Source organism: Aspergillus stella-maris, assembly GCF_047715825.1.
Source record: "Aspergillus stella-maris strain CBS 113639 unplaced genomic scaffold BDV14scaffold_35, whole genome shotgun sequence".
Taxonomy (NCBI): domain Eukaryota; kingdom Fungi; phylum Ascomycota; class Eurotiomycetes; order Eurotiales; family Aspergillaceae; genus Aspergillus; species Aspergillus stella-maris.
This window is the reverse complement of record NW_027396829.1, coordinates 121,345-140,812: the sequence shown is the minus strand read 5'-3', so window position 1 is coordinate 140,812 and position 19,468 is coordinate 121,345. Positions and strand designations below refer to the sequence as shown.

General features: G+C 51.0%; 10 protein-coding genes across 10 annotated transcripts; 3 read left to right on the top strand and 7 right to left on the bottom strand.

Annotated features, from left to right (window-relative positions):
* Nucleotides 1–36: 36 nt before the first annotated feature.
* BDV14DRAFT_209487 (fungal specific transcription factor domain-containing protein) lies at nt 37–2,100 on the bottom strand. The gene is made up of 5 exons (XM_073775655.1): nt 1,876–2,100; nt 1,730–1,846; nt 1,354–1,671; nt 403–1,203; nt 37–355 (listed from the first exon to the last, which is right to left on the bottom strand). The coding sequence occupies exons 1-5, from the start codon at nt 2,038–2,040 to the stop codon at nt 50–52; spliced, it is 1,707 nt and encodes a 568-aa protein (XP_073627104.1). The 5' UTR covers nt 2,041–2,100; the 3' UTR covers nt 37–49.
* A 1,883-nt stretch (nt 2,101–3,983) lies between these two features.
* Nucleotides 3,984–5,347, bottom strand: gtmA (gliotoxin thiomethyltransferase). Its single transcript, XM_073769053.1, has 4 exons — nt 4,808–5,347; nt 4,687–4,725; nt 4,572–4,628; nt 3,984–4,501 (listed from the first exon to the last, which is right to left on the bottom strand). The coding sequence occupies exons 1-4, from the start codon at nt 5,211–5,213 to the stop codon at nt 4,113–4,115; spliced, it is 891 nt and encodes a 296-aa protein (XP_073627103.1). The 5' UTR covers nt 5,214–5,347; the 3' UTR covers nt 3,984–4,112.
* Nucleotides 5,348–5,840: 493 nt separating this feature from the next.
* Nucleotides 5,841–8,433, bottom strand: BDV14DRAFT_175338 (NOT2/NOT3/NOT5 family protein). Its single transcript, XM_073769052.1, has 7 exons — nt 8,303–8,433; nt 7,875–7,982; nt 7,663–7,804; nt 7,046–7,572; nt 6,693–6,993; nt 6,290–6,644; nt 5,841–6,234 (listed from the first exon to the last, which is right to left on the bottom strand). Exons 1-7 carry the CDS (start codon nt 8,313–8,315, stop codon nt 6,136–6,138), a joined length of 1,545 nt encoding a protein of 514 aa, XP_073627102.1. The 5' UTR covers nt 8,316–8,433; the 3' UTR covers nt 5,841–6,135.
* Nucleotides 8,434–8,806: 373 nt separating this feature from the next.
* mrpl4 (mitochondrial 54S ribosomal protein uL29m) lies at nt 8,807–9,821 on the top strand. The gene is made up of 3 exons (XM_073769051.1): nt 8,807–9,315; nt 9,382–9,548; nt 9,608–9,821. Exons 1-3 carry the CDS (start codon nt 8,961–8,963, stop codon nt 9,728–9,730), a joined length of 645 nt encoding a protein of 214 aa, XP_073627101.1. The 5' UTR covers nt 8,807–8,960; the 3' UTR covers nt 9,731–9,821.
* Nucleotides 9,822–9,856: 35 nt separating this feature from the next.
* Nucleotides 9,857–10,465, bottom strand: BDV14DRAFT_201151 (uncharacterized protein; the record flags this gene model as incomplete). The annotated part of the gene is made up of 1 exon (XM_073773682.1): nt 9,857–10,465. The coding sequence occupies one exon, from the start codon at nt 10,463–10,465 to the stop codon at nt 9,857–9,859; it is 609 nt and encodes a 202-aa protein (XP_073627100.1).
* A 178-nt stretch (nt 10,466–10,643) lies between these two features.
* Nucleotides 10,644–11,969, bottom strand: BDV14DRAFT_175332 (uncharacterized protein). The gene has a single exon (XM_073769050.1). The coding sequence runs from the start codon at nt 11,370–11,372 to the stop codon at nt 10,815–10,817; it is 558 nt and encodes a 185-aa protein (XP_073627099.1). The 5' UTR covers nt 11,373–11,969; the 3' UTR covers nt 10,644–10,814.
* A 589-nt stretch (nt 11,970–12,558) lies between these two features.
* BDV14DRAFT_175331 (secretory pathway gdp dissociation inhibitor) lies at nt 12,559–14,771 on the top strand. Its single transcript, XM_073769049.1, has 7 exons — nt 12,559–12,714; nt 12,774–12,798; nt 12,861–12,920; nt 12,985–13,012; nt 13,070–13,415; nt 13,464–14,273; nt 14,327–14,771. The coding sequence occupies exons 1-7, from the start codon at nt 12,669–12,671 to the stop codon at nt 14,413–14,415; spliced, it is 1,404 nt and encodes a 467-aa protein (XP_073627098.1). The 5' UTR covers nt 12,559–12,668; the 3' UTR covers nt 14,416–14,771.
* On the bottom strand, nt 14,712–15,323 carry BDV14DRAFT_201148 (PaaI family thioesterase; the record flags this gene model as incomplete). The annotated part of the gene is made up of 2 exons (XM_073773681.1): nt 14,712–15,137; nt 15,198–15,323. 2 exons carry the CDS (start codon nt 15,321–15,323, stop codon nt 14,712–14,714), a joined length of 552 nt encoding a protein of 183 aa, XP_073627097.1.
* A 340-nt stretch (nt 15,324–15,663) lies between these two features.
* BDV14DRAFT_79195 (lytic polysaccharide monooxygenase auxiliary activity family 9 protein) lies at nt 15,664–16,905 on the bottom strand. Its single transcript, XM_073777545.1, has one exon. It carries the CDS (start codon nt 16,609–16,611, stop codon nt 15,811–15,813), a length of 801 nt encoding a protein of 266 aa, XP_073627096.1. The 5' UTR covers nt 16,612–16,905; the 3' UTR covers nt 15,664–15,810.
* A 592-nt stretch (nt 16,906–17,497) lies between these two features.
* Nucleotides 17,498–19,344, top strand: BDV14DRAFT_175326 (CDC73 C-terminal domain-containing protein). The gene is made up of 2 exons (XM_073769048.1): nt 17,498–18,234; nt 18,286–19,344. Exons 1-2 carry the CDS (start codon nt 17,581–17,583, stop codon nt 19,015–19,017), a joined length of 1,386 nt encoding a protein of 461 aa, XP_073627095.1. The 5' UTR covers nt 17,498–17,580; the 3' UTR covers nt 19,018–19,344.
* Nucleotides 19,345–19,468: the final 124 nt, after the last annotated feature.

The window sequence follows — 19,468 nt, the reverse complement described above, 5'->3', positions numbered from 1 at the left end:
GACCGGGTGTTTTTATCATAATAACAACAGTATCATGGGTTAAGCAGTGCTATTCTTCGAGTCTAAATGCCTGAGGGTGCATATCAACCTCAATCAGCGTATTCCAATCAGGAAGAACCGAGTCTTGGGCTGCCCAGTTCATGACATCAGACGACATTCCTCCGTGTCCAGCTAGGTCAAAGGCACCACTGCAAGCAGGGTGATTCATAGCGGGTTGAAGAACGCCCGGTTTTTCTTCACCTGTGGGCAAGCCATTGTAATCGCTGTTGGTAGATTGCCGGATACGCATCGCCTTCGTCCTCATCATTGGCAAAATAGCCAGTTTCGGTCCAGTCACAGTAATTATATCCCTCTTCTTCCTGGGTCCGTCGAGTCGCTGTTGTAACCGAAGCTTGCGTCCACTGCCCGCCAGGCACGATCGACGTTTGGACCAATTGTTTTGACGCCTAGATGCCATAGAGTATATAAGAGGAGGTGGTACTGCGGATAGGCCTCGAACGCCCAGTGGAATTCGCGAAGGAGGTCATCTGATCTGATCTGGTGGTGCAACTCTAGGATCTCGCAGGCGCTGATGAAGTGTTCTTCTGTAGCGAGGGACTTGCGGTCCTCGAGTTTACTTGAGCTGGAGCTAGACTTGGTCATCAACTGCTGATGACTTACAAAGTCAAGCTTACGAAGAATGATGCGTGTGAAAAGCATGGTTGCGCGTTGGATGGGTATGTTAGGGTTGCAGTTTTGATTGTATTCTTCGACGTGAGTTGTCAAGCGCCGGATGGTTTCTTTGCGGGTTTGTTCATTGGTATCAGGTCTCTTGTTGGACGACGGGTTTGTCAAAAAGTGCAATCTCTGGAGCGCATAGTTTGCCTTTATAGCGATGAGAGGGTATGTCATCTCAGACCATCTCGATTTCGAGGACGATAGTTCACTCATCCCGGGGTCAAGCTCGTTGTCATTGACGTTAAGCGGAAAGTCAATCTCTCTGGAGAAATCGTAGGTGTTGAAGACAGTAATCCCATGATCTTCTGATGCGCGACTATCCTTGGCCCAGAGGTGCCACCAAAGTCGTCGCCGCATTTCCGAGTCGAATGGTGAAAGGTTCAATTGTTTCCCATCCCGATGCAGGCCGATAGTCTGGGCTAGTCGAATGGCCAAACCATTCATGACCCAAAGTGACCTGCCTGCCTTGTTTGCGCGAGCAGAAAGCTGAACCCGGTCAGTTTTGACAACCATAAAGAGAGAGCAGAAAAAGAAGGGAAGCAACCAGGTAAATAGCAAGTGCTTGAAGAGACAATAGACTTGAATTGTCCAGGATGTTGACTCGGCCGAGCGGCTGCTCAAAGCAAAGCTTGAAACCTTCCAGGCTTCAAGACTAGTCGTAGCTGCGTAGAAGATGGCAAACAACAGGGAGTTTGTATCTTTAGTAGTCTCACTCGGGTCGTTGGTCGCCCCGAAGACTAAAACCTGAGCTGTCGGTATATGCAGAATCTTGGTAAAAGGGTCCACATTGTTCACGAATGTCTGCCATAACTGCGTTGCTTGCCATTTCGTCGGACGGGACAGTCGACCTTCGGCAGCCGGGGAGGTGAAAAGTACACGGCTCATCTCAAGCAAATCCGGGAAGTTGCCTCTTATAGGCGCTCCATTGGCTAGCATGTGCTGCATCTCCAGTTCCTATGGATAGGTATTGAGCAGGTTGTCTGAAGACATGAACGCAGGGAAGGGTACCTACCTCATCCAGCACGCGAGAGAGCAAGATCTCGTCGAAATAGTGGCTCGAATGCTTGCCCCTAACCAGAATTCCACTTCCGGATTCATGATTTCCCGGAGAGCCTTCGTAATCGTATAGCTACCAGGCGATGTATATGGATGCGTCACTGGCATTGATAGATCGTGGTGGGAATCATCAAGCGCAGAGTCACGGGATAATGCCCTAACTGTTCTCTCCAATCGTGCAACCCGCTCCAACACATCGGATATGGTCGTCTTATGAGGCCGTCGAGGAGCTTTATCTGGACCAGGATAGCAGCATATGAGGCCCATGCGGGTGCATGTTGAACAGGGTGATTGTTTGTCGCAGCGTTTTTATCGGCGGTGGCAGAGGAGGCACGATCGTTCAAGGCGCTTGCGAGATGCAGCTGGAGCTGGGTGCAAAGAATCAGGGCCCGTGACAGGAGCATTGAGCTCCCGAGGTAAGGACATATTTGATTCCTCAAGTCAAAGAAAGCGCGAAGTGGTGAAATGGCAGTGGCATTGTCGGGAAGGATCTCGGGCTTTGTTGCGCGCAGAGGCATCCTCGGGATTACCTCATCTGGGCTTTTTTCTGTGACGCTCGACTTAATTAGCTGGTTAAGCTTCTCTTAGCTGAAAATTCTCGATCGTTGTTGGCCACTGATCCTTGCTAGTCGCGCTTCCTTCGGACATGCAATTTGCTCCGCCCCGGCTAGCTGTTACTGCTAGCCCTATTTGAGTGCTCGACGGGATGCGCCTTCAAGATCATCCGTTGAGGTACAGCTCTAAGATTGGAATTCATTTACTGCATTGATGTCAAAGCTGAGAGTTTACAGATTTAGAGACAGCTCTATGCTCTTCAGGCAGAACAAGAACTAACTTTCGGACAACGCCACTGATTCAGTCATCCGTAACGACCTTCAAGCCTTCAATGACATGAGTTCAGTATGGAATTCTGAATCACGGCACCTTCGGTCATGGTCAATTCTCAGGAAAAACCTGAGCGTCAAAATGCCCAAGTCTGGGAGATCCCCAGCACCTTTCGTCCTCGAAACGTACACTTATTTGCCGGCAATAGCGACTATATAGGAGTTAAAGCTACCTTGACTCTGATCGCAAGATGCAATGTAAGGTTATCCTTACTAGGAGCATTTCTCAACGACCCGCCTCACATCACAAACGCACAATTCCAGTCCTTCTGCGCGCGACAAGACCCCGTCACCCGCCGAGTCCCCACTCACCAACCCCCAACCTCACACATGCAGCTCAACCAGCGGCATTTCAGGGATAGTGTCTTCTCTCGTGATGATAGATGTGCTATTACAGGTGACCAGGGTCCAGATGATATGCCGATGATAGGACTCGTTGTGGCGCATATATACCCGCTTGCGCTGAGGGACGAGTGGGTGAAAGAGGGTTTGCAAGGTCAAGGTTGGGTAACAGACACGAGTCCCAGGTAAAATATTGCGCCAAATGGGATTATGCTGACTCGGTCTATTCATGAGTTGTGGGATTGTTTTGATGTGGGTGTTGATCCTGATGTAAGTATGCCCAGGCAAGCTCGGGACATGGACGGATGGTTGGTCCTGAAGTACGGAATTACGGAGGATAAGTCACTTACACAGTTTTTCTATGCAATAAGATGACTACCGCGTTGCGGTCGTGTCTTGAGTTCCTCGACTACCAGGCAAGATGACGCCAACCCTAACCACTGGATAAGCGATGACTGTCTCCGCTGGCACTTCCAGCAATGTATCCTGACGAACATGCGCGGAGTTGGAAAACAATACTGGAATCTTTCTGAGGATGATTATGACGATGTGAATGCAATAATGGAGCATGAGGATGCGGCTGAGTTGATGGAAGCGCAGCTTTCTACGCGGTTGGGTGCATACGCTGATGTGAGTCCACCAAAGCTTGGGAATTAAGATCTCCGATCCATACTGACAAAGTGATTTTCAAGGATAATGAGCAGAGTATATCAGAAATGAATTACATATAATGTCAAGTGACCAAGGTCTAAAAGCCCTAATAACGGCCACCTTATGTGAACTACATTATACTTCTTACTACGGCTCATAAAACAATATCTGAAGAATAACGAGCCAAGCATCTTAGATAAGGAGGTAACTCACAAACATGGTACATTTACCAGGGTCAAGGCCCCCCATTTGGGCCCTTACTCTGCTGTCTCTCTCGCAAATTACTTGTGGTAGCAATATAACTCACGTACAAGGTCTATAAGCCCAACGCCATCCAACGATAAAAACCAAGATGTACCATATTCCTATCAAGCTCTTCAAATCACAGTAAAAACTCAGACAACACGAAAAACCATCCCTATCCCCCTCTTCGGTACCCAAGCCAACCTCCCGTCCCATTCCCTACTCCGGCTTCCTAGCAGAAACAACCATAACAACAGGCTCAAGCTTAACCCACCCATCAACCCCAAACTCCCTTTCCAAATAAGCCCGCATAACCCCGGGGATCTTCGGGATCCATTCCTCCATCTGCTCACTACTCCAGAACCTCCCAAACATCCCCGGTACAAAACTGCGATTCATCTCGACGAAGTCGGCAATCGAGATGGAGGCGCAATCAGTTACGGGCGTGACCTTTACATCGACGAACCCGTGGCTTTCGAGTGTGGAAATTATGGTGCGCTCGTCGTCCCAGCCTTTGTTTATGGCTTTTTGGAATGAGGTGCTTTCGGGGAGCGGGAGAGAGTCTTTGAGCGAGGCCAGGGAGGAGAGGATTAGGGCTATTTGGGGGGCTAAATAGATACGTATAATTAGATGTTCTTTTTTGGGAAGAAAGGAGATAATGGCTGGGATGGAACATACTTGTCTTCCAGTTCGTCGAGGCATATGTACCGCCTGGTTTGAGGATCCGGAGACATTCTATTAGAGAATATTAGCATCAGTTCAAAAGCCAAGACAAGCTATAACCATTCCTCACCCTTAAACGCAGCATCATTATCAGGCAACATCGGAAAGCCTATCCAAGCCATCCAAATCAGCAAACACCCCCACACATGGTAAACAACCACCCCATTTATATTAAGCGTAGGATAACTCACAAAACCCTGTCAAAACATGCGAAAAAGCACCACTTTCAAGTTTCATATCCATAGCATCCAAAATCCTCACTTCACTATTAACCCATTTCTGCTCCTCTGCGCGTTCTTTGGCACAATCAACCATGGCCTCTGAGAAGTCGCCGCAGACCAATTTCCACTCTTTCCGCCCCTGTTCGGTTAAAATCTTCTGGATGACACTGCCCACGGCGCCCGTGCCGCATGCATTATCGAGGATTGTAAGACGTTCGGCTGGGGAGCAAGTAGTCAGGCCTGATTCGGTGATCAGGGGACTGGCGAAGAGAGAGGTTAGTTGTTCGGCAAGTTTGTAGCGCCGGACGAAGTCGGGGTTTTTGAAGTTGGAGGTTAGGCGTTCGGCGAGGTTGGAGGTTGGGTCTTTGGTGGCCATTTTGGACGGAGGGTTGGGTGGTGGTAGAAGTATGAGAGTATAGGGCTAAGTGTAAATAGAGAGGCTGCGGAGACTTGATTGTAGGTTAATACCTAGAGAAAGAAGAGCTCTGGATTCATGAGAGTCTACAGAGATATTCCAGACACTTTTATATTCCTCCCTGAATACAAGGACTACCCCGAAAGACAGAAGTGGTCTCATACTCATCATGGCCGTTGGTATACTTGGTCGTGGTTCGCCAGAAAGTGTCCGAGAACTCTCCGCGGCTGAAAACATGTGGGAATCCTATGCAACTGGGGGCCAAAACCAACTTCACATCTTCAAGAGGTTAGATCATGATGGTCGAACTCGGCCTGGGCGAGGATAGGTAGCTGAGCTCAAGCTAGATCGTAAGTAGTTAGAGGTTGGGAGCTGGGTTGCCTGAATAGGTGATTCAAGTAATCAGTACTCCGTAGGTTAAGGGTTTGGACTAGAGTTCTAGTCTCGATGGGAAGCCGTCGAAGGCAACTCTCCAGCTGTCTACTCCAGCTACCTGCTGCTTGACTGGAACTGGGATGGGGAGGGGCGGTGACCTTTACTTCCGTCCTTGCCATTACTACTAGACGGTTCATGGAAAGGAGTAACTCAGTCAGATAAACATCCGTAGCACCTGCATTCGGAAAGAAGCAAAGCGCCACAACTCATGCAATTCATTCGATCGAAAGGTCTCAATAGATAAGGCACCCTATTTACCCGTCCCATCCATTCACCACATGATAAGTAAAGTCAAATCGACGACAAGAGAAACGCCCGTCGTTTCCTTCAGCAAGCACGGTAACCCCCGCATGTCCATGAGAGTAAACAGGAAGTGAACCTAACGCCGTTGCTGATCTGTCCCTCCCAGTGCTCCTATCGTACTCGTACCCTCCTCACACTCAAACATTCATGACCCGTGCTGCTGTGGGAACCCACCAACTCGCGACATTGTTCGGTTGGGGTCCATTCGATTGTCGAGATCCTCGTAGCGGAGGATGAATTCGCGCTGGTAACGGTTAGTCTTTATCTTCAGTTTGAGAAGAGATGGGATATAAACGTACCCGAACTTTCTTCCACGTGGCGGGGTCCCATAATAAGTAGACCCCGCGCTCACTCACTCCTCGCTCGACATCCACCGGCCCGGGGTATGCCTCGTCTCGCGTCAACCAGCATCGCTCAATCTTGTGATACCGCCATTTGCGGCCCATAAGCTCCTCCGCCGCAATCTCTTGCATGGCATCTCGGGGCATGCTGTAAAAGATGTAGAAGAGAGTCTCGTCGCTGAAGCTGGGGATCCGTGACTGCAGAGGTTGAACATTTGCTACACTATAGCAGCCTGGAAGAGCAAAGTCCTGCTCTAACGGAATGCCTGGTACAGATGCGACAAACGGCGAGATGAACGTTGAATGCAGTGGCCTGAAACGTCTTAGTCTTACCCTACATCAAGAGGTTTTAGGGACATACTCTGGCTGGTTGAGATCCAACCCCAACGTCATCAGATCCTGCCCAACCGCAAGGCTGGCAACATCGGCACTGTCGCTATGGATCATCCGTAGGAGACCTGCTAGTCCGAATTTGTCAAGTTCACTCATTTCGGCAAGCGGTTGCTGGTCGGTAGCGGCGACTTGTGGTTGTCGGGTCAGTCCCGGGGCTGCCGGTATTGTTTGTTGTTGGCTAGATAGAACGGCGCTCGTTGGGTCCTCTTTTTCTTGTCCCGTAACACCGTTGGCCGTTTGGTTGACAGGTGACCGTGACGAAGCAATTCCTATAAATCATAATTAGTGCCGATTCAGTCTCCAGACGACGACGCATCCTACCCGATGAACTCGCGACTCCTGGTGACGATATCCGTTCTTGCCCGCCGATCGCACTCGCCATCATATTCCGACTTTGAGCCGTCTGGCTTTGGTTGACGCCCGCGAACGGCAGATTCGTGTTGAAGGCTCCAAACCCAGCACCTTGCATCAGTGAGCTCCTGCGATCTTGGTTGATATCTGCAGAAACGTTCCGGCCCAAGGGAGGAAACTCTTCGATGTTTCCCGTCTGCGGTTGCGCGCCGCCACCCAGTTGTCCGCTAATCCCTTGCCCGCCGTTTCTGTAGTCGTCTAACCGGTTCGCGAACTGAGATCCGGATGGAAAGACGTCATCGTGGGAGGGTTGGCTTTGTTGTTGTGGAAGTTGGGTTTGCGTTTGCGGCCCTCTGGAGGGTGCTTGCGAAGTAGGATGTTGCTGCCTTTGGACAGGGGTCTGTTGCACGCCGCGTTGACTGGCATTTGCCCATACCATATGCGCCTGGTTTTGCGCTTGCGACTGCGAAGGTGCTCCGGATAGCGAGGGAAAGTCACTAGGCGAGTAGGCGGGTCGTGTTAGTGCGATGTCACTCGGCTCCATCAAACATCGAAACTATAATAATCCTTGACAGGTCAAGACTCACGACAGATCGAGCGGAGTTGCTGGTTGCGATCCGCTGAGGCTCTGCGCAAAGGTTCCCATTGTTCCGATGTTACGTTGCTGATTGCCCTGTACCCCCGGCGTTCCACTCATAGGCAGGTTGAAGTTCCAGTTCGCTCCGCTACCTAGTACCCTCCGGCGTCAGTTCCGATAGCCAAAATAACGATCAATCGATCAATCACGGCGTAGTCATACTCATTTTTCCGTTCGGTAGGCGTGATGAGGCCATCGTCGCATTTCGAGCTTGAGCTTGCTGTTGTGCGGGGAACCCAGACATGGCTCGTAAGGGCTGTGGACCTGGTCCTAGAGTAGGAGAACAGAGTCAGCAAGAGAACCGAAACAACAGCCAAATTTATGACAGTAGTGTGACTGTGTCGAACACGCCCGGTGGCGTTTGCGAAGGAAATGGTGCGAAGTGCGTAGGGCGCGGGCGGAGGAACCCATCCATTGAGAGGCCTTCAATTGGCACAGCAAAACAAACAGGGGGCCGCCCTTTGCACGAAATCCTCGAAAGCAACCGGACTGCTGTCAGGGAGTCTTCAGACCAGAAACACCGAGAGCGGAGGTCCGGGTCGGAGCTCAGGCGACAAAGGAGACGCAGAGGGCAAACGAGGTTCACGAACCTGGCCGATTCATGGTGAATATGAGCCTCTGGAGGCAGCGGATGTGATAGTAGTCGAAGGGATCGAGAGTTCAGGCAGAGGTAGCAGACCGAAAGCCGATAGCATCAGAGATCGGAGTGATTTCCAGGATGTCTGTTCTGCCCACACTTGTTGCGACGCCTTTGGAAAGTAAGTGGAGTGTCTGCCACTGCCGCGCGCTTAGACCACTTGCGCACTGACCGGTCGCGGTTATTCTACAACGCAACTATTATTCTTGCAAGCAATATTTCAGAAAAATAGCAGCTTTGTCACTGGCACTGTAGGATTCAATAGTCTGGCTCTGACTTCCCCAAAAGATCCGTTCTGGTGTAAGAGGCCTAGTGTCATGCATACATCAATGGTATTTCAGAGCACGGTTATGGACACCCTTACCACTCTTGATGACATGATATATCCTGAAAGTCGACTGTACAAAGTCATTACGTACTTTTGATTAATATGATCTCAAACTATGCTATGACTCGAAAACGTGAGCTACAACAGGTGCATATGTATCACCCACCGAGCCGCGAGCAGATCACATGACCTAACCGCCGAAAAGTCAGCTCCTCCCAGCACGCGATCTCAACTCCAACGGCCTCCGACACTGTCCAGATCACCGCACACCATTGCACTCACCATGCAACGCCAATCCGTCCTGCGGCTGGTTCGCCAGGCCGGAGCCCTTTCCGCGGCCGAATTACCCCCCGCATACCTTGCGCCGTCCCTCCACTTCCCCCTGAACCGGTCGACCGTCCAAACCTCGAACTTTTCGTCCACCGCGCCAGTTGCAGACCGTAACAAGGTTCGCGGTGTCTCTGCCATTCACCGCACGGGTCCGCGATACACACTCGGTGCTTCAAAGTACCCCCTTCCCAAGCCTGTTTCGCCTGAGGATATGAAGAAGCGTAAGGCGACTCCGAAACATGGGCTTTGGGCGTTCTTTCCTAAGGATCGTACCGCTTTGAGTACGCCTGAATATGACAGTGCGCATGGTTAGTGATGACTTTCGATACCGATGCACATGACAATGACAATTTCTAACCGATTACTTGTGTTAGGCCGCTCCTGGTCCATTCAAGAACTCCGCGAAAAGTCCTGGGAAGACCTGCATAGCCTGTGGTGGGTTTGCCTCAAAGAGCGCAACCGCATAGCCACTTCCAACTTGGAAAGAAGCCGCCTGAAGGCCGGATACGGAGAATGGGAGGCTCAAAAGCGGACGTCGACTGTGAGTAGTCGAGGTATATTATGAATGATTGTCCTAGCGGTTACTGACAGTTTAAGTAGATCCGCGTCACACAGAAGGCCATCAAGCACGTTCTCCGAGAGAGATGGTATGCCTGGGAGGACGCACAGAAGCTCTACAAGCAGGGCTACCGACCTCAAAATGACGATGTCGAGGAGGCGTAGATTCCTGAGCATTTCAGGACACGCCCTTTCTGAATAACCTGTTTTTTTTACGTTTGTACTTTCTACCTGTAATATTAGCATTCAATGTCATCATTATCATTAAAATTGTCTATCGTTCAAGTTTGTTCAAGGACACAGCACGCAAGATAAAAACCCGCCTTCCTCCCTCTCAAGAAAGCACCCCAACCTCGCCCGACAAAGATCCCCCTGCGCGCTCGAACTATACGCATCCCAATCAAGAACATCGATACCAAGCCCCAACCCCGAGAACAACTCCCTCATCCGCGCATCAACTTGCCTCGCTGACCGCATCATACTCATAATCATAGACTTATCTTGCAGAAACGCCATGGTCGTCTTCGCACTATCGCCCGGTTCATGGCAGGGGAATTCAATCAGCAAGCTAACACTCACAAGGATAGAATCGCTGTCTTTCCGTGCGGATTGCAAGTGTCTCATCTCGAAGTTCGCAATGACGCTGATGTCTCGTCTGAACCGTTCCCGTAGACGAGCCTTGATTCTGCGGAGAAGATAGCGTCCATGTTCTTCTGCTTCAGCGTATGTGTCTGTTCCTGTACCTGTGGCCGAGGGGAACTCGTAGAATGTCTTGAAGACAATGGGGTATGTATTGGGGCTGTATGATAGCGTTGACGGTGGGATGCCGCACATGCGGTCCTGCGTGTAGTGTCTTTTGCAGGGGGTGCACATTGAAGTATATGTTGTGCAGGCTGGCATTTTGAATGATGTTTGTCAATGTGGTGGGTAGTTGGATTGATGGCATATGGCTCATTGTTGGTGAGGCAGATGCAGGTCCAGGCTATATACCTACCAATACCTGATACCTACATTTGTTGAAGACAAAGGGTCTTGAAGGATGAAGATCAAGAATGGACTTATGAATTCTACCTAAAGAGCTATCTATCTATATATGAAGGCCAGAGCTGCACAACAAAGGCGCAGATGCCTTGTCCGCTAATAAAGCCATGTCACTGTCACTGCCATATGCCATATACCAACAGGCCTGAGAGAAACAAAAATATCAGCCTGTGATTTTATCCAGCCATCATCCCAACCAGTCCATCATTCAGTCAAACAAAAGCTGCAGAACCGGCCACAGCTCATTCTCAGTACACTCCTCATCATGCACCACCCCCGCACGAGCCATAAACCATTCCAGCCTTGCAAGACTCAGATGATCATTCTCCGCAAACTCGTTCATGCTCCAATCCTTCAAATCGGGAGCGCGGTCTTCAAACATCGTTCTCCAGAGGTCGAGGTTATCGGAGATGTCCACATAAAAGGGAAAGCCGACGAGGAGACTAATCATCATGGTCGGGTAATCACAATCCTGTGCCTCGAGGGCACCATGGTATTTGTACGCGCGGACATCAGCGTACACAGGGACGCGCTGCTTGAAGTGCTTTGCTAAGGTTTTGGAGATCCCGTTTCGTAGGCTCGTGGCATATCTTAGCGGACCTTCGGCATAGCGGTAGATGAATTGGCAGTTGAACATTATGGGGTAGGTGTCTTTGTGGTAGTATAGGTTTGAGGCGTCCTCGCCGTGTTCTTCGAGTTCGAGGACGTGAAGTTCGCAGTGGCGGCAGGAGAAGCCGTCGCTGTTGCAGTCGAAGACGTCGTCCATGTTTGAGGATACTTCGTGTGTGAGTGAGGAGTGTGTGAGAGGAATGTTATAGATTAATGATATGGTTCAACTTCGGTGTGGCCGTTTGATACGTATAGTGGTCAGAGAGACTCGTTTTTGCTGATGAATTATAGCAAGAAAGGCAGGTAGATGTAGGAGTGATGAAATGAATTTGCGTTCTACCTCTGTCCTTTGGGATTTATCTCCATTGCTTAGCGACGCGCAATCGAGTTCCGTATGGACGGGACTAAATTCCCGTTCAGCCACAAGAGGGAAGTTTCGTATATCTTCTTCAGAACCAATCAAGACGAAAAGAACATATGGCTTCGTCATCTGAACTTGAGCTCGAGAATGGTTTCTTCAGGTCAAGGGGAACCCTGTCGGTCCAACGCGCGGAATACCGGCCTTCCTCCTCAGGGTCTCTGGCCCGATACTGGGTTGTAAAAACCACTGGGAACGAGCCCGATGGACGTTCCTGAAACGGCGCAGGACGTGCTGTTGAGTAGCCGTAAGCAGCCTCGCCAAAGAGGAGAAGTTGTCGGCTCCTATGGTTGGCACGCATAGCGCTGAAGGTATGACTTTGATTGTAGAGTGTTGAAGCTGTGTCTGGCAGTTAGTGGTAAGCTGATGCTTGGGCCATGATCCGAACTCCTGTGGTAAGCATGATGAATATATAGAACGTAAAGCGAACAGTATAATGGCCGAGTGTAGTCTTTTGTGCCGTTTTCATACAACCAAATCTAAGATTATGTGTCTTCCCGTCTTTGTCCCGCCATTGTTAAGCAGTTGACTGTGAAGAGCATTCTGGGCTTAAGGGCTCGTTTATTGTTTGATAGATTGTGCAGTGACACCGCAGATCAATGACAGTTCAATCGAGAGCTTGTAAAAGGGACAATCTCCTAAGGTTAGTTGCTGAGCTGCTACTGCTAGAGTATGGAATTAGGTAGTGAAAAGGGGCATCTGAAATTGTAAAGGGAGATTGATTGCACGATCATGATAATGGCAGACCAATAGATCGGAGACTATTAGGCCAGTGACATATAGATAGAAGCAGTAGTGGGTAAATGTGTCAATAAAACCCCTGATGTTGTAGAAAAGGAGAGAGATGACGATGGACGAGGACAGACTAGCTCGGCCTAGGCTTGCTTAGTGTCCGTTGCCTTTCCCACTTCACCGCTAAGCTCCAGCTCCCTTCATCTCCGCATCCTCCCTCTTGCTTTTGTCCCCTCTCTCCTGGACATCTGCTGTTCTGCTATTCTTCACTCTTGTCTGCTCTAGTACAGCTTTACCTTCACGATGGATGAGATTGCCCCCGAATACGATGTCGTGGTGCTCGGCACCGGTATGTACTCCTGCAGAACTACCCCGCTGTTTCCCGCCATAGCTCACAACCCACCGCAGGCTTGACGGAGTGTGTGCTTTCTGGGTAGGTCTTTCGCCTTCGATCGCCGGTACGACTGGGAATAGGGTTAACTTTATGCTCTACAGTGTCCTCAGTGTCAAGGGCAACAAGGTGCTTCACATTGATCGCAATGATCACTACGGAGGGTGAGCTGGCAACCCCGCCCCGCAGCTGTCTCAATGAAACATCAACCACTAACCCTGAATCCAGCGAGGCCGCCTCTGTGAACATTGAGACTGTATGTCCAATGGCCCAGCTTCAACGCGACAATAGCTAATATACCATCTTTTCCTAGCTCTTCAAAAAATACGGCAACGTCCGCCCCGGCGAGGAACCCTGGAAGAAGTATGGCCGCGTCAACGACTGGAACATCGACCTGGTTCCCAAGCTTCTGATGGCCAACGGCGAGTTGACCAACATTCTCGTTTCCACCGATGTTACAAGATACCTCGAGTTCAAGCAGATTGCTGGCAGCTACGTTCAGCAAGGAAAGGGCCCCAAGGCCACAGTGGCCAAGGTGCCCTCCGACGCCGGCGAAGCTCTGCGCTCATCGCTCATGGGCATGTTCGAGAAGCGACGTGCAAAGAAGTTCTTGGAGTGGGTTGGCGAATTCAAAATTGACAAGCCCGACACTCACCAGGGTGTGTATCCCAGGACCGCGGTGGCGTTTTAACGCTAATACTGTATAGGCTTGAACATTTCCTCATGCACAATGAAGGACGTCTACGACAAGTTCTCGCTGGAGGACAACACCCGCGACTTCGTCGGTCACTCAATGGCCCTGTACACGACTGACGAATACATCAACAAGCCCGGAATGGCCGCCGACGCCATCGACCGCATCCGTCTCTACGTCAACTCAATGGCCCGTTACGGAAAGTCGCCATACATCTACCCCCTCTACGGCCTGGGAGAGCTCCCCCAAGGTTTTGCTCGTCTTTCCGCTATCTACGGCGGTACCTACATGCTCAACACCGATGTTGACGAGTTCCTCTACGAGGACGGCAAGGTCTCCGGTATCAAGGCCACCATGAGAGACCCTCATGAGGGCGGCGAGACCATGAAGTTCGAGACCAAGACCAAGAAGATTCTTGCCGACCCATCCTACTTCCCCAGCAAGGTCAAGATCACGGGCTACCTGCTTAAGGCCATCTGTATCCTCAAGCACCCCGTGGACAAGACCGACGGCAGCGACTCTCTCCAGCTGATCATTCCCCAGTCCCAGGTTGGACGCAAGCGTGACATCTACATTGCCGTTGTCTCGTCAGCACACAACGTCTGCCCCAAGGGCTACTACATCGCCATCGTCTCCACGATTGCTGAGACGGATGCCAACCACCACCTCGAGCTCGAGGCCGGTTTCGAGCGGCTCGGCGAGATCGAAGAGAAGTTCTTCGGACCTCCCATTCCTCTCTACGAGCCTCTCGAGGACGGCACCAAGGACAACATCTACATTTCCAAGAGCTACGACGCCACATCGCACTTTGAGACCACGACTGGTGAGTTAACATACACATAATAAGATTTAAGGTTGGATTGCTGACTGTAGTAGATGACGTTCGGGACATCTACCGCCGTGCGGCTGGTGAGGAGCTCGTCGTTGAAGGCCTTCGTGAGGGTCAGACGCTTGCAGAGGAATAGGTAGCTTCACGCCGCTGAAGGATTAATATACTGTCGTTTGGATGTTTTGAACTGAGCAATAATATCCTTGTCTTTCTTTTTTTGCACTTTCAATACGCTGGAACTGCACTCTTTACTGGACCCTTGAACAGGCTGCTCGAAGTAGAGCTGGTCATCGTACAGAAGCGCCTTGAGATCAACCCGGTAGACAGAAACCAACAACCACGGACATGCTAGATATCACTCAGATCGTCAAATCAACTGCCATGAATTTATGTAAATATCATATTTACAATACAAACTTATCTCCAAGCCCCTCACAATTTCTGAGGATCAGGATCCGTATTCGCCTTCTCATGATCACAAACCATACAAACCTCCCCCTCCTTCCCGTCCCCCCCACCAACCTTCACGATCTCCCCCCTAAGCAGCGCCAACCGCTTTCCCATATTCACCAGCTTCGCATTCAGTCTAATCTTCTCGCCTTCCCCCACGGGCCTGAGATACGTAACATTAAGATGCCTGCTCACCCCGCCCAACTGGAAGAACCCTGGCTTCGAAACAGCGAGTAATATCATACTCGACAGGGCATCGAATAATGTCGCCGCGCAGCCACCGTGCAAGTTACCGAGGTAGTTGCAGTGTTTGGGGGCGATGGTCATCTCGAAGCTGATTTGGGGTGTTGGGGTTAGACTTGCGCTGTGGAATGTTAACGATAGGGCGGGGATGTCGATTGACCAGCGCTGTTGCCATACATGAGTATAGTCCTTTGATGAAGAGGGGAAAGGGAAGAGGTGAAATACGTTATGCGCATCCGTTCGCGGCGCAAACCGCTGCGCGATCTGGTACGTGTGTTCTTCGAAGTCGAATAGGGGTCTGTCGGGGCGGAGGGGGCCGACTTGTTTTAGTGCGACTGGTTTTGAGGACATTGTTGCTTGGTCTCTTGTTATCTGGCGTATCTTGATTGAGCAGTGTAGAGTCCAGATACTTTGGCTAGGGAAGATGAAGAATGTAAGACGGTGGTACCACTTTCCCCGGTAGATCTAAAGTTGGGGAAGCTTGGTTGCTCCGCGCGGACTTGCCGAGGTTGCACGGCTGGGGTTCAGTAGTTGGTTCAGGAACAAAACTTTGTAGGACTGTGGCTTGGATCTTAGTTGTCAGGGGTTTATCTTCAGGTGATCGCGCGGGTTTATTGGGATAAGAGTATGAAGGTGGGAGAAATAGAAGTATCAGTTCTTCTCTACCCCAATATATATCGATATATACTTTGGGTGGGTGGTAGCCTTCCATTGCTCTATATTTTACTAGCTCAAATAATTGATCAAGAATCCATAAAGCGTAGCAACTATATACATTTGGTGAAGAAAGACATTGCAAGCTCCTACACACAAGGTAAATGCGGCCTTGGACAACCGCTTACGTGGTGGCCCCCGGAACAATCGCAGTCCCCGTCGCAGTAATTGCAGAAGTAGACTGTGCGACCGCAGAAGCCCCAGCAATCAAGCCCGGTCCAGGAATAATGTAGGTCAAAGGATTGTAAATGTCAACCAGAATACCAGGGTCCGTTGACGTATATAGCTCTGTACCAAGAACACCCTCAGGCTGCGCCGAACCGCTCCCCGAAATCTGCAAGTTGATGCACTGCATGTAGTTCTGCGCTCCATTTTCCTCATGCGCACTGTGGAGCGCAATCAATTCATGGCGGAGAACGTAGTTTCCCGGCGCGATACTCTCGGGGATCTTCACGAGCCACGCGCTATTATTATCAATGAGCTCGTCTGTGCCCCAGTATCCCGGGACGGTTGTATCGTCGATGAGTCCGACCTCGGAAATCTTGAAGAACTCAAGCGTCGTCTTGTCAACTGTTTGGCAGCTAGAGCCGCAGTCTGCAAGGTAGTCCAGCACTGCGCCGTGATGGGTCTCTGGCCAAACTGTCCACTGCAGATGGATACTGTCGCCAGCAGTGACCGGGATTGAGCCCTCGCCATTTGCGGCATCGAGGTGGCAGATGATGTCGGGGTCGCTGTAACCGTTTGTTGGAAAGCCTCCACCAGTGTTGGGTGTGCCCCAGGAGGCAACTAGGGGCACCTCTGACATGTATGGAAAAGTGTTGATGTTCCAACCCTCGTATGAGACGCCATTGACGATGATATTGGAGATGTGTCCATGGCCGAGAACACGGGAGGCGAACGCGCCTGCAAGAAGAAGAGACAACATAATTCAATGTAAATCCTGCTGTAATAAGTGACTATGGTAGATAGGACATTCTGCAGCCCTTTCGTCCGTCAATAGTCTTCATTTATAGCCTTTGTTGCAGCATTGCACTCAATGCCTATTTTCCTAATAGCCGGACCTTCGACACACCCTTCGTGGATTTTGACCATCTGACCACGACTGAACTGCGGAATTGAGTTACTAGTAGGCTCAAAGACACCACTTACTGGTTTCCATGCTTCTTGGCCCGTCTTGGATCATATAGGATGAAACGGCCTCGCCGTTCAGGGCCCGGACATGGGCGGCATAGACTCCGAATTAAAACAGGCATGTCCCTGATCGCCCGATTCTTCAGGGCTAGCCACTAGTCTGCTCAGGGACATGTGGTGACCAAAGGAACGAGGCGTCCTCGCGATCCAAAGTGAGGACTCGGCTTGAATGAGACCTATAGGGCCGCTCTCGTTTCGTGTCTTGGTGCCGTCTGCTGAAAGAAGGGACGAGGCAGGCGGGAGAGAGACTGGTCCTTGTTCAGATAGACTGGGAAAGTAGAACACTCCATTTGCGACAAGATATATCTTGCTCAAGCACAGATAAACACATGTCGTCAAGGTAGCGGCCGTCTCCTGGCCGTTCGAAGCCGCAGCGACAGTTGTTGTACTCCAAGCAATGGAGCAAAACGATGGAGAGTACTTTCTCTGGGCTACTCATTCCAGGCAATTTTCGGGCTTCGAGCTGGAAGAAGCTCGCGCTTTTTGCTACTGTGTTATTTTGGGAGTAAGTGCTGATGAGAGCAAGGACGAAGCTGAGAGACTCTTTGTTGTAGGACAGATCACGTGATACGGTCCTTCCGTCGAAATGAAGCTCAAGTCCGATTGTCACCACTGCACGCCTCCCGACTCCTCCACTTCCAGCCTGCCACCTTACGAGATTCTTTGAGGGGTATTCGGAGTGCCGCTCTGTTTAATATCCGCCATGGCTACCGATCCCTCCCTCCAGGATCCGCTCCTGGCCCTCCGTCGCGCAATTGCGGCCAGCAGCTTGCCAACCGCGACGACCACCTCCAATCTCTCAAAGGACAATGCGACCGATGACCTGGCGAAAGCTACCCACCTATACTTTGAACACCCTCTTCCGCAATCCCTCGCACTGAACACACCAACTCGCTTCATCTCCAGCTCCTCCGAACAACCAGTCGACCTCCGCGGTATCTTCTTCGCGTACCAAAAAAAGGATGTTGCGATCCCCGAGTACATCACCTCCGTGCAGGAACTGAATGAGGCGCTGAAGCAGAAGGAGCGCGGCGAAGGGGCACCAGAAGAACAGGCACAAAATCTTTCGTTCGTCGAGCGTTTGGATCTCATTACGTGGTTAGAGGGTGCTTCGGACGATAGTGAATATATCAAGCCGCTCGAGGGCGCTGCTGCTCCGTCAGCTGCTGCTCAGGCTCAGGCTTCTGCCAATGTTGCTTCCGGTGCGGCGGGTGTGTCTAATGCTCCTGCTGCTCCGGCGGCTGGTGCTGCTGCTGGCAAGGCTGGGAAGGTCATTGATCCCAGACTGCAGGAGATCTATAACGGGGAGCGCAAACTGGGAGATCGCAACAGCGTTCTTCGCGGTATCAAGCAGACAGTAGGTTGAAGCCGCCAATAGCATTTGTCACCTCTCTAACACAGATAACAGGACTTCTCGCACGTCCGCAAAGTCGCCGAAACCTTCCTAGGCCGCAACCGCTCCCGAACAACCCAATACCCCCCCGGCACAAAACCCTCCTCCAAACCCCACGCCATGGTCCCAACACCCTCCGCCCCTCTCTCTCAGCCTCGCAAAGGAACCTCAAAAACCCAAGATCCCATCATCCTCCTCTCCCCGTCCGCCTCCTCCCTCATCCGCATGTCCAACGTCCGCTCCTTCCTCGGCGACGGTGTCTTCGTCCCACCGGACCACCCCTCCCTCGGCATGGCTAGCGCAACAAACAACATCCTCTACATCCACCGCCCCCTCAACATCGTCGACTCATCGTCCTCTTCTCGCCCCGTGGGCTCGCACTCTGGGCCCCGCAAACCAACACGCTTCATCCTCGTTGATTCCACGGCCAATTTTAAGCCTGATTACTGGCAGCGTCTCGTGGCCGTTTTCACAACGGGCCAAACGTGGCAGTTTAAGAGCTACAAATGGTCTTCCCCACCTGAACTCTTCAAGCACGCCTCCGGTATCTACGTTGGTTGGCGAGGCGAGGATGCCCCCCGTGAAGTCAAGGGATGGGGACGCGGCGTGCGCAGCTTCGGTGTTGAGCGATGGGACGATAAAGGTGGTGTGAATGGTGCTGGACGCTGGCGGGATCGTGAGGTCGTAGAGGGGATCTGGACGGCGATTGAAGAGGGGATGAAGTTGCGCGGGTGGGGCTCGAAGTAGTCGATAACCCTGTGGAAAGGAAAAAGGAGGAAAATCATGTACTTCTCTTCTTATCTATTCTTTTTCTTTGACTTTGTTGGATGGGAATGACGTGGTGCGATGAGACGCGGCTTGTATTTGGCGTTTTGCGGGCATTGGCGTTGTTTACCATTTACTTACCTGCTTAGCTATCTTATATTTCATAAATATTATGTACCCTCAATATCTTCTTGTCAAACACTGAGCTGCACGAAGTAGGGAGGAACGAGGGAAGCGTTAAGGCAAAAGGACCAGTGCGTACTTGACCACTGGTCAATTCCTGCACCTACAGAGCTAATAAGACACCAAGCACATAGTATCTAGTTTTTATACTTCATTTCTCTGTAGATCGTAGCATATGTTTACAGGGACATGAACATGAACAACAGTAAGGAAAGGAACAGCAAGAACAAGAAAAGCCAACGGAGCCGCC

Coding starts and splice junctions, on each gene's coding strand:
- BDV14DRAFT_175338 (XM_073769052.1), bottom strand. Junction 7,573..7,662: donor GCAACTCCGCTCGATCTGTC/GTGAGTCTTGAC, acceptor CTACTCGCCTAG/TGACTTTCCCTCGCTATCCG. Junction 6,994..7,045: donor AGGAGTCGCGAGTTCATCGG/GTAGGATGCGTC, acceptor TATGATTTATAG/GAATTGCTTCGTCACGGTCA.
- BDV14DRAFT_79195 (XM_073777545.1), bottom strand. CDS start 16,611: ATGTTGTCTCTTCTTCTTGCAGGCGCGTTCGCCTCCCGTGTTCTCGGC.
- BDV14DRAFT_175326 (XM_073769048.1), top strand. CDS start 17,581: ATGGCTACCGATCCCTCCCTCCAGGATCCGCTCCTGGCCCTCCGTCGC. Junction 18,235..18,285: donor TTCGCGGTATCAAGCAGACA/GTAGGTTGAAGC, acceptor CACAGATAACAG/GACTTCTCGCACGTCCGCAA.
- BDV14DRAFT_175331 (XM_073769049.1), top strand. CDS start 12,669: ATGGATGAGATTGCCCCCGAATACGATGTCGTGGTGCTCGGCACCG. Junction 13,013..13,069: donor CCTCTGTGAACATTGAGACT/GTATGTCCAATG, acceptor ATCTTTTCCTAG/CTCTTCAAAAAATACGGCAA. Junction 13,416..13,463: donor CAAGCCCGACACTCACCAGG/GTGTGTATCCCA, acceptor AATACTGTATAG/GCTTGAACATTTCCTCATGC.
- gtmA (XM_073769053.1), bottom strand. CDS start 5,213: ATGGCCACCAAAGACCCAACCTCCAACCTCGCCGAACGCCTAACCTCC. Junction 4,629..4,686: donor TAATGATGCTGCGTTTAAGG/GTGAGGAATGGT, acceptor ATTCTCTAATAG/AATGTCTCCGGATCCTCAAA. Junction 4,502..4,571: donor CTCGACGAACTGGAAGACAA/GTATGTTCCATC, acceptor GTATCTATTTAG/CCCCCCAAATAGCCCTAATC.
- BDV14DRAFT_175332 (XM_073769050.1), bottom strand. CDS start 11,372: ATGGACGACGTCTTCGACTGCAACAGCGACGGCTTCTCCTGCCGCCAC.
- mrpl4 (XM_073769051.1), top strand. CDS start 8,961: ATGCAACGCCAATCCGTCCTGCGGCTGGTTCGCCAGGCCGGAGCCCTT. Junction 9,316..9,381: donor TGAATATGACAGTGCGCATG/GTTAGTGATGAC, acceptor TACTTGTGTTAG/GCCGCTCCTGGTCCATTCAA. Junction 9,549..9,607: donor CTCAAAAGCGGACGTCGACT/GTGAGTAGTCGA, acceptor CAGTTTAAGTAG/ATCCGCGTCACACAGAAGGC.
- BDV14DRAFT_209487 (XM_073775655.1), bottom strand. CDS start 2,040: ATGGGCCTCATATGCTGCTATCCTGGTCCAGATAAAGCTCCTCGACGG. Junction 1,847..1,875: donor ACCACGATCTATCAATGCCA/GTGACGCATCCA, acceptor ATCGCCTGGTAG/CTATACGATTACGAAGGCTC. Junction 1,672..1,729: donor TCTCTCGCGTGCTGGATGAG/GTAGGTACCCTT, acceptor ACCTATCCATAG/GAACTGGAGATGCAGCACAT.